This window comes from Corvus brachyrhynchos, unplaced genomic scaffold, assembly GCF_000691975.1.
Source record: "Corvus brachyrhynchos isolate BGI_N302 unplaced genomic scaffold, ASM69197v1 scaffold633, whole genome shotgun sequence".
Taxonomy (NCBI): Eukaryota; Metazoa; Chordata; class Aves; order Passeriformes; family Corvidae; genus Corvus; species Corvus brachyrhynchos.
Genome location: NW_008237435.1, coordinates 3,450,026 through 3,461,376, shown reverse-complemented (window position 1 = coordinate 3,461,376; position 11,351 = coordinate 3,450,026). Strand labels below are relative to the sequence as shown.

The 11,351-nt window shown below is 37.1% G+C and overlaps 1 protein-coding gene across 1 annotated transcript in view; it reads left to right on the top strand.

The window, feature by feature from the left end:
• The first annotated feature begins 369 nt into the window (after positions 1 to 369).
• LOC103613589 (phosphatidylinositol 3,4,5-trisphosphate-dependent Rac exchanger 2 protein) overlaps positions 370 to 11,351 on the top strand; it is an 84,824-nt gene continuing 73,842 nt past the window's right edge. The window contains exons 1-6 of the mRNA XM_008631400.2: positions 370 to 452; positions 1,590 to 1,675; positions 3,879 to 4,015; positions 7,105 to 7,222; positions 8,075 to 8,259; positions 9,138 to 9,299. Of these exons, the coding sequence (XP_008629622.1) occupies positions 370 to 452; positions 1,590 to 1,675; positions 3,879 to 4,015; positions 7,105 to 7,222; positions 8,075 to 8,259; positions 9,138 to 9,299 (771 nt within the window). The remainder of the gene's footprint in view (positions 453 to 1,589; positions 1,676 to 3,878; positions 4,016 to 7,104; positions 7,223 to 8,074; positions 8,260 to 9,137; positions 9,300 to 11,351) is intronic.

Sequence of the window (11,351 nt, the reverse complement as noted above, 5' to 3'; positions counted from 1 at the left end):
CCAAATGTTGTAAGTCAAGTAGGGAAGGCAGAAGGCCAGCTTGGTTGAACAGGACTCTCCTCTTGGAAATAAGATGAAAAAGGAAGGTATATGCTCAATGCAAGCAAGGTCAAGTTAAATGGGAAGAATACAGAGATGCTGCTCACCACTGCAGGGAGAAAATTCACCTGGCCAAAGGTCAACTGGAGTTGAAGGTGGCCAGAAATGTGGGGGAAAATAAAAAGAGTTTTTTCAAGTATATTAATGGCAACAGGTAATGTAAAAATAAGGTTAGCCTGTTACAGGATGAGGATGGTTACCTCACAAACGGGGACAGGGACAATGCAGAGGTGTTTAATTTATTCTTCACCTCCATCTTCAACATGGGTGATGGACCAAAGGGGGTCTCAATGCCCTGAGCTAGAGGACCATGAGTGCGAGAATGGTCGACTCCCAGCCAACCCTGAAATTGTGTGAGATCTGCTGCTTCAGCTGGATCCCTACAAATCTATGGGGCCTGATGGTATTCATCCAAGAATCCACAAAGAGCTAGTCATTGTAAAGCTTCTCTTGATGATTTTGAGTTGTCTTGGGAATCTGAAGAGGTCCCAGCTGACTGGAAGCTGGCATACATTGTCCCAATTTTCAAGAAGGGCGAGGAAGAGGACCTGAGAAGGTACAGGCCTGTCAGTCTCACTTCTGTGCCTGGTGAAATTATGGAGAAGATTATTCTGGGAGGTATTGAAAAACACCTGAGAGACAACGCAGTCATTGGTCACAGCCAGCATGGCTTCGTGCGAGGAAAGTCCTGCTTATCAAATCCTATCTCCTTTTATGACAGGGTAACTCACTGCAGTCTGCAACTTCCTCTGGAGCAGAAAAGGAGGGGCAGGCACTGATCTCTTCTCTGTGGTGACCAGTGACACAACCCAAGGGAAAGGCCTGTAATTCTGTCAGGGGAAGTTTAGGTTGAATGTTATAAAAAGGTTCTTCACCCAGAGGGTGGTTGGGCATTGGAGCGGGCTCCCCAGAGAAGACGTCACAGTACCAAGCCTGACAGAGTTCAAAAAGTGTTTGGACAATGCACTTGGGCACATGGTGGTGCTCTTAGGGTACCTGTGCAGGGCCAGGAGTTGGACTTCGATGATCCTTGTGGGTCCCTTCCAATTCCACATATTCTGTGATTCTGTTAAATTGTAATATGGGTCTAGGCTCTGCAGTCTTCTGCCGCTTGTCTGATCAGGGCTGCTGTGATCTCTGGTCCCCACACTCTGTCCTTTCGGCTGGGAGAGACTGCCTGCCTTCCCAGGGCTTTCAGTGTTGCTGTGCTGTGGCAACTTAGCCTTAGTCCTTTTGGGAGGAATTTTAAAGCTACAGTGGTGTTTTGATTATAATCAGCATATTGAATTTCCCCGTGGAATAGATTGCTTCTGCTGTCTCAGCTTGCTCTTCTGACGTCAGTGGTGCACGGTATCTGGAATATGAATGGTGCAAAATCTGAAACTGATTTGAATAGAAGTATGGAGTTTTATACCCTTGTAACCTACATACTGCTGAATAACGAAATGCTACCTTTTGCTACATTCATATTGAATCTTTGCTTATATCAGGACAGTGAAGATTCCTGACTCTGCAGATGGACTTGGATTCCAAATCCGGGGCTTTGGCCCATCCGTTGTCCATGCTGTTGGGAGAGGTAAGCTGTAAGAACTGTCAATGGTACTGGTAAATATACATTTAACATCTCAATGACTTGGTTGAGATAAATCAAAATTAGGTCCAGTAATCCATCTTAGATTTTTATTTTCCCCAAAGTAAAAAACCATATTAAATAAACCCAAATAAAATTATTTTTTGTACTTATGCTCTGTAAGCTTTGGATACATCTTCCAACTTTTCTTTTAAATGTAGCTATACCAATGTAGGAAAGTTAAATTAAAGCTGTGCATTCTTTACAGATTAAGGAATAGCTGAAGGATGCAATATCACTTTGTCCAGTGAATGGCTGTTGGGAACCTGTGTGTTAATTTGTTAGATGGCTGTGTGGTTCTGCAATGTTCTGAAAACATTTTACAAAAAAATATGCCTTTTACAATTCTTCTCAAGAGCATTAGTGACCTTGTCTTAGTAATTGCAGATGTTTCATGTAAATACTATCTTGGGATGTGATTTTCAGCTGCTTACTATCCTAACTCAATATTTTCTACCAGTGCACTTGCGGTAAAAGAGGTTGGAGCATTTTTTCTTACTGTCTCATGTTGTTTATGGTAGAGCAAACTGTATTTTCAGCTACTGTGGGACAGTTGTGTCTCTTCCCCTGCTCCTGCCTTTGTAACTGAGGAATTAAAAGTGAACTGATCTGCAGAGCAGCCAGATTTGAACAGAGCTTGATGACTTTTTTCCTAGACTCTGGTGCCAGAAATTAGATTTTCAAAAGAAAGACTAATAAACTACAGACTTAGTAGCTGATGTGATAATTATTTCTGCACCTGGATCTCAATGCAACTGCCTATCATTATTCATTAAGCACATGCTTTATTCCAATTAGCCTCAACAATATGCAAGTGCTTGCTTGTGTGGTTTGCTAAACCTGGCAGATTTTAAGCATATGCTTACATACTTTGCTGAATTGGGACCTTGGGGTTTTCTGAAGAGAGATTTGGGGATTTTTTTCTTGAGAGAGATATTTGATAAGATCTACTTATATGTTTATTTTAAAGTCTTTTTGGGGGGAAGGGAGATTGCGATATCTGGTAATAGTGTAATTTCTGATGACTTTATATTAGATTTTAAATGCAGCTTTAATCTAATAGTGATAATTCTTAAAATGAGGGAAGCTCGTATATTCTGTAAGTTATTTCCTTGTCAAACATGCTCAACTGACAAGTCATGAAGTCGTGACAAGCTTTTCTATTTTTCAGCCCTGCAAATTCAGTCTAGCCTTTTCTTTCATAGCCCCTAGCTTCTGCACTCCGGTCTGGCAGTCTCTAGACAATAGATTTTTACTTCCTTGGCACCTCTGTGGCAGTATCAAGAGAGATGTAAGGAGGCGAATGTTCAGGTAGCTGGAATTAAGGTCATACTCCAGCAGACTGTCTTTCAGGAGTGAGTTTGAATCACACTGAAAGGACCTGGAGACAACTGCTATTTTTGTAGTGCCTATTCAGTCACTAGATTTTCCTAAGGTGGTTATTCCATTGTGAAAATAAGTTGCTGAACAAAATATTTTATATTGCTTAAAGAGAATGGGTTTTTTAGGTGTCATCTTGCATGTATCCCCCTGTCCCACCCTCTGATAATTTAATTTGAGATATTCTACTTATTTATCTTTGAGTATTTTGATTTAAAGCTGTAAGGTCCTCTTCTGTAATTGTGTTGGTAGAGAATATGAAGATAAGCAAAAGATCTTTGGAAATGTCTTTGGAATTGAGATATTTCACTTCATGTTTAACATGATACTCTAGTATGCTTTTATACTTCTTTATGTATTGCCAGAAAGCTTCTGTTTTGTATGTAAAATTGAAACACCTGAATTAAACAAGAAACTCATAACTTGGGTCATATAAAAGTAGACTAAGTTATAATTAGCGACTTTCAAGCTAGAGCCATTTTATCCTTTTAAAGTCCTTTCCTTTGAGGTGAATTTTCTACATTTTCATACTGCTAGTAAATGTTTGTTGTTTTGTCTTTAGAAAGTTGTCTGGTCTCTTCTGCTGGCGAACTCAATTTTCTTGGCATCCAGCTGGTCCACAGAAGTACTCTGTGGTCAGGGGAAGTATGTAAGGATCAGTCAGACCAGGTTCTGATTTAAAAAAAAAAAAAAGGTTTTTTGGACTGTAAGCTTGAAACGAGATGTTTAGAAAAAAAAGTCTGCTGACTATGTGGGTTTTTATTGATAGGAACAGTGGCAGCTGCGGCAGGTCTCCACCCTGGCCAGTGCATAATCAAAGTGAATGGAATTAATGTCAGCAAAGAGACTCATGCAAGTGTTATTGCTCATGTCACAGCCTGCAGAAAGTACAGGCGGCCAATGCAGGTATGTCTCATTTGGTGCCCTTGCACACTTTCTTCTAGCTTTCTCTTTTTGGTCAAAGTAAACAGTGTGGTGTTTATCTCTGGGTACATATCTGTTGTGTTTGAGTGGGATGGGAGGAAAGGAGGGGTGAATTAAAGTGAAGGGAAGCCAACTGAAATATAAAAGCTGAAGATTGCTCAATATATTGGTGATATTAAAGATCTGCTTAATTTCTGCACTGAAATAAGTACCAGAGATAATTTTTATATGGTCTTTTTAAAGGGTTATTTCAAACATTTCTGCAGTCCTATGCAGAAAGCATTATGAGGTATATTCTCATCTTGATGGAGAGGGAATCACACAGCTTGCTGCCTGCTCAGCAGCAGGGGAATGAAATGCATAAAACGGATCTTCTTCCAGAATTTTGTTACGCTTCAGTACACAGAGAGCAGAGTGCATATATTCCATCCAGAAAGTCTGAGTTCCCATTGCATTCCAATCTTCAGAATAAGCATAGATTCAAGGACTCAAATTTTCATTTTTTTTAATGCATGCAAATTTTCTTATCTTTTTCATATTCGTTGAGGCAAAAATCTCAGGCTTCCAAGACACAAATTTAAGGAAGAAAAACAAACCAATCTGGATTCTATAACGTAATCTTCCAATTCCCTGCAAATTTTTCATAAACTGTGAACCAATATCATTAATTAACCTCACAAACTCTTCAAGTACGTGTTTACTGAGGAGAAAAATCCAATTAAAATCAAGACTTAAATCCTTCTCCCACACCTACTGCATAGTTATAAGAATTATATGGTTAGAACTGTGTCATATAAATACAGCCTTTATGAAAATTTTCTCGGGATGTTTGTGTTTAAGTGATAATACAGAATTGAAATTATTACATGGTATATCAAGATCAAGCCCACCTATTCTGTAAAGGAAGATGCACTCTAGTAAAGAGAGACCATCTTGTGCACTAGTAGCAAAACTGGCTAGAATAAAAGATAAATTAAATTCTTTATAGCAGTTTTGTTCTCTCTGTGTGTAACTGTAGACTTCCTATGGATATAAGTGACATCCAAAAAGGGTTGCTTAATGCTGGCTGGTGAGAATGCTTTGACATGAAGAATGACTTCAGGTTTTTCAATCCACTTGTATAATAACTTGAAGTTTTTTCCTACACATAGTATTTATTTCAATTTTAAAAAGTAACTGATCATAATTCAGCAAATCACAGATAACTGAAATTCCCCAGAGTGACAAGAAAAATGTCATTTAGGATGCAGTGTTATCAAAAACTATGGGAGAATTGTCTAGACTGAAGTAAATGGTAGTATTCCCACTGATGCCAAAACAGCTAAAATTTAATTTCCTATTAAGAAATTTGGTTGGGGTTTTTTTTATTATTTGGAAAATGACTATGGATTTCTCCTATTTTGTAAGTACAGTGCATTAGCCTATCATTTAATTACCAGGAATATTGTAGTCTCTCCTGTGGTTGCCAATTGCATAATTGAAAGGGAATCTTTTTCTGTTTCTTCTATCTTCTATTTCTCACGGTAAGGAATCTTCCTAGTCGCCTGGAGCATGAAGCTTCATTTCAGATTCTTTCAGTGAATTACTGTATAACTTCTGCTGGATAATGTTTATCTTCTGTCTTGTCTGAATAAAGAAAATTGAAACCAGATTTTACTTCTTGGAATTACAATTTCTTTGCAGTGATACTAATCATGATGTGACAGATTTATGCTTAGTTTGTTCTCCTGTAATGATTTTGAAGAACATTGCTCCAAGTCATATTGCATTAGATTGGTTGTTAACTTTTGGAGAAGGGTCTTCTGTTTAAGTAGTTAGTATTTCCTATTAGAGATTGGCATGGCAGTCTTCATGCTGCCAAGCAAGACTGTAAGAATCCGTAACTCAGCATCAAGCTTTGAGGTGAACCTGCAAAGAAGCGTGGATTTCAGAAGCATTCCTGTTGATCAGCTTTTGCACAGGTGTCTTCCAGCAATCAACACAGAGCTCTGAAAGTTAAGCTTATTAAAATATTTCATGCCACTGAGTGAAAAGCAAGGCATAGATGAATCTGTGAAACCTAGAGAAACCGTATCGATGGGATAAAGAGAGAAGCTGAATGTTGTATTTTAGCAGAGGATAACCGGATGTATTTTGCTCTTGGCATGAAGATTTTAACATTCAGCCTAAATGTTTGTTATTCTTGCTTAACTTTGAATTCTTCCATGAACTTCTTTTTGAATTCAGATTTGACATAATCATTCTGCTGTAGCTGTGATTAGCTGACTGTCGAGCTTGTTTTGAAGTGTAAGGGACAAAGAATAGTCTGGAGATGCCATGCTTGACAGGGCCTTCCACAAGGGTCTGATGGACATGTGGCTGAGTTACAGACTGGATAGAACAAGATATAAGACATATACATGGCTTCTTTAAAGGTTGTATGACCCATGCAAGTCACAATTCCTGTCCTTGTGTGTCACTCAGCCACAGAAGATGGTGGATTTTTGGAGCCTGTGATTCTTTTCTTTTGGGGGATGGGGGGGTAGTGCAGGGGGGCTCTAATCTCTGGGAAAAAATAAAAACCATTTATTACTACACTAGTAAAATAAGTGTAGTAAAGACAAATACAAGTCATGAAGGCTGTAGTGTGGTTCTTTGTGCCAGTGACACCTGGGTGATAGGTTAGCTGGACATTCTCTGTCTTTGGTTGATATTCCACAACATTTGCCACCAGATTTGTGGATGCACAGCAGATTTAGCAAAGAAAAAATAGGTTCTTTTTTTTTTCCCCATGATTTCTTGGGGAAAAATAATTTTCAATCTTCAATTTGATTTGAAATGTCCTAAATTATTTTTGACAGAGACATGAAACTGATGGATGTCATGCTGTCACAGACTTCATACTGTCTCATGACAATATATGATGAAATAAAAAATAACTTGCCAAAATTCTTCAGATGGTTTTATACAATGCCAAAATTCTCTGTAATTTTCTTTTTTTTTTAACTTAGACCTTAAAAATAGTGAAATAGTTGCTATCAGTTGCACTTGCAAAGCTTTTTCTAGCTGTCTATTTTTTGTTGTTTTTCTAGCAAGATTCTATACAGTGGGTTTACAACAGCATTGAAAGTGCACAGGAAGATCTTCAGAAAACAAACACCAAACCCTCTGGAGATGAAGGAGGCGATGCCTTTGACTGTAAAGTGGAAGGTATGTGATGATTGTTTGATTTTGTTGTTGCTGAGAATGTTATTACAACGCAAGGTAAATGTAGGCAGTGGGTTTGTTTGCAGAGAGGAAATTTTGAGCAGATCATAAGATGTGTTTTACATAAGGATTTGCTTTCTTATGTATTCTGAATATATAAATTTAACATGCTATTCTTTGAAAATTACTATCTTTCCCATTTAGAGAAAATACTTCTGTGAACATTTTGGGGGAAATCTGTTCATTTTCATTTGTAAGAAACATAATCCTAGGCATTACCTGATTTATTTTCACCACTAGTAATAATTTATGACAGACTAGATACATTAGTCATTACTGCATGGGAAATAACAAAACAGCTATCCTTCATACCTTCATATCCTTAATTATTTTCAGTCAATTAACATTTAGATAAAATTGCATTCATATGCATCTTGTAATTAAAGAGAGTTAACATATGAACTGTATTTATGTTCTCTTCATAAATGCAGATATTGTGGTTTCATTTCTGAATGTTGACAGTTTTCATAGTCATCTTCTTCTACTTTATTTAGAAATTCTGTTTTCCCATTTTTGGGTCTTTCTTAATGTCTCTGGATTGTAAATTAAATGGAATTAGCCCCCTTCAATAACTGTTTGTAAAGAAAGAGGCTGTCTGTTTTGCAGTCCAGTATTTTAGCATCTATAAATCTACTGGTGTTCTGATTTTTAAATAGTTCAGCCAGGTTTTTTAATGAATGGTTTTAAATAGAATGATTAGAACATACCTGTTTCTAGAATGTTTGCCTATGTCATTTTTAGTTCATTTAATGACCAGGACTTGTCAAATGATTTGTGTTACTTTATTTATTCTAGAGGTAATTGACAAATTTAACACTATGGCAATAATTGATGGGAAGAAAGATCATGTGAGTTTGACTGTTGACAATGTTCACCTGGAGTATGGCGTGGTTTATGAGTATGACAGCACAGCTGGAATTAAGTGCCATGTCTTGGAAAAAATGGTTGAACCAAAGGGATTTTTCAGTTTGACTGCAAAGGTATGAAGCATTTTTTTGTATGTTAATGCTTATTGTGTTTAATACCAATGGAGCAACATGTATCTTTTTAAAAGTCTTATGATTCTATGTCTTTCGTTTGATACCTTATAATCGATTGCCTTTATCTCTTGGATGTTTTGGAGGATGATTGTGGACTCAGGAAGCAAAATGAGTTATGTTGTCATTATAAATTGAGCCTTTAAATTTAAAAAAAACGTTAAACGATCTGCAAAGTCTTCCATTCCTCCTGCCCCTCTCCCTTATTTCTTAATTGCCAAATAAAACTCGAAAGAAAGTCAAAGATTGACTGAAATGTCTACAAAGGCTATGTACTACCCTCATCTCTTCAACATGCCTTTTACTTAGTTTTCTCTCACCATTGTGGCAAGGCTTCAGTTTTTGCTAGGCAGTACAGCTTATTCTGTGCCCTATTTCCTGGCCTTTTTGTGCAGAATATACAAGAGGATAACACGAACTTTTCTTTTATGCTTTTTCAGTGTGTAAGTATTCTGCCAAACCAGAGGTTTTCTAGAAGTAATGAACGAATTAATTCAGCAGCTTTGCATAATATGTGCTCATCAAGTAAATACAGCAGATAATGTATTTTAGAGGAGCAATAGTGGTTACATTAGTAGGAAATTAGTAGTAAATCCATTATCAGACAATGTCATGAGAAGCCAAGCAAAAATACTTAGGGTATAACTTAGCAGGGAATAGATTTAAGAAAACCTCTTTACAGCCCACATTTCATTCGTTGTTGTGCACCATTGCCTGTAATGTTATCAGGCTTTTCAGCTTTAGTTATAAGAGATGATTAGTAAGGGGAAATTTTAGTCAACTTAATTTCATAACTACTTCTCGTGTTTTTATTATCTTAGATTCTTGAAGCACTGGCAAAAAGCGATGAACATTTTGTGCAGAATTGCAACAGCCTCAATTCCTTAAATGACGTGATCCCCGCTGAACTTCAAAGTAAATTCAGTGCCATTTGCAGCGAGAAAATTGAGCATATCTACAGAAGAATCTCTAGTTACAAAAAGGTATGACCTGCATGTCCTAAGCTTGATTATATTTGTCTTTTAAGGGAACAACAGGGGAATGTTGTACAGTTTGAATAACTTCAGTGTCTATGGCAATGACAAAAATGTGTCTGAAAGTTCAGCTGTAAATGCCTTAATTGAGTAATTGCATCAATTGTTTTCAAACCATTCTCTTTATTATCCCTTTTTTTAGACATTGGGTAGTTTGTATCCTTCCTTGTTTGCTGTGTTCAGTTATAGACACAATCAACTGCATATTTCTGCAAAAGGGCCATCATTCTTGTAAATGCTCTAAAAACCAATACTCTAGTGAATTTGCAGATGTTAACCAAAAATGAAGCAATAACAACAGAATTGTTTTTTTTCTTTCTAGTGCACTACTTAAATACCAAATTGTAACCCTTTTATTCATCTTTTAGGGTCTAGCATAACTGTTAATAGTAACATTTCTGTAAATTATTAGCTTCACTTGGGTTAATAAAACATAATAGCATGGAAAAATGGAGAAGGTGCTGACTTTCATATGCTTGAGATCTAAATTAATGATATGTGAATGAATAAATACCCCAGACTATGACCTTTAGCTGCTGTCAGTGCATTTCGCTATAGTTGTTCAACCAAGCAGGGCGTAAATGAATCAACCATTTGCCATTTTTTTAATGCAAACTCTTTTTCTCATCCAGACTCCTAGTTCCTCTCTCATGGAACTTAATTGTGGGGGGGTGAATTACTTTGATGTAGACTCAAAATGGCTCAAAAAAAGTGGGTCTGCCCTGTCTTACCTCTTTTGGGGATCTGAGTTGTGGCATTTACAAACTGGTCTGTTCTGAGAGTTAATGCATGAAAAATTGAAAAGAAAAAAAAAAAGGAAAGGAATAGCAAGTTGAGTGCAGGAGCTTTACATATTTCTAGAAGCTGCATTCAAAAGAGTGGATAATTTTTTTGGTTTTCAAAGGAATTGTAGGGAGAACTGCTAGGAATACCTGTAGCTTTGGTAGGATGAAGGCCAAAAAGCAGCTTGTCAGACTTTTCAGGATGCGCTCCAAAAAGAAATGTAATAAACTGAGTTGCATCAATGTAGGCATCAAAAGAATCCTGATGCTGCATTAGCAAACATCTGATCTCTCCATTGTTTGCAGAATTACAAACCTCCATGTTTCCAATTTGATTAAAATTCAAAATACCCTTTTTAAAAACAAAAGTCAATGGTTTTCATACTAATAGTTACAGTTTGAGTAACCTGCAGGTGATTTATACATTTTCTGTGGCTGAAAATTTTGACTATGATATACAGTCTCTACGGAGGAGGCCAAGACAGTAAATCAAATTTTGTTGCGTTTGCTGGATGTGAAACAAACAGCCTCAGGGAAGTTTTCGTTGTTCTTACACTGTCTAGAAGCAGATATTGCTGATACAGACTGCTCTTTAAATCTCATCTGCTCAAAAATCAGTAGTTTCACAGTTACAGCTTTTAATGACAATTAGTAATGCAGTGGATTTCAGGAATAGATGTGTCATTTTCTTGGCAAGGTAAAGGTAACCATAGTTACAGGAGACTTTTGGAGTGCCTGAGCCCAGCTTGGCTCCTGGTTTCACTGTGAAAGTTCGAATTCTATAAATATAAGCCTTGTAGATTTCTGCAGTTCCTACTATTATTATTATCAGAACATTTTGCTCCTAATAGACTTCGATTCCAGTGCCATGAGTCCCAGATGTTTCTCAACAGATATATGAGAAGAATTTTGGTCCTGACTTATGACCTGATTAAATCATAGCCAGCATTTGGTCTCTCTGGAGCCGGATGTGTGGGAGATTGAGATGTGAAATATGTACTGTCTGCAGAAACATTTTCATCGTTGAATGTCCTTAATGCCCTTCTTAACCATTTGTACATTCTTCAGCCTTTGAACAATTCCATAATTGGGTTTCTTGTAACCCTCCAGATCTTGTTGTGATCTAATGATTTAAATGTAATTAACCCAACAAGTGTTCATCTAGCTGAAGTAATATGACCCCAAAATAAACAGAAATTTAAATCCCGGCACAGAAACA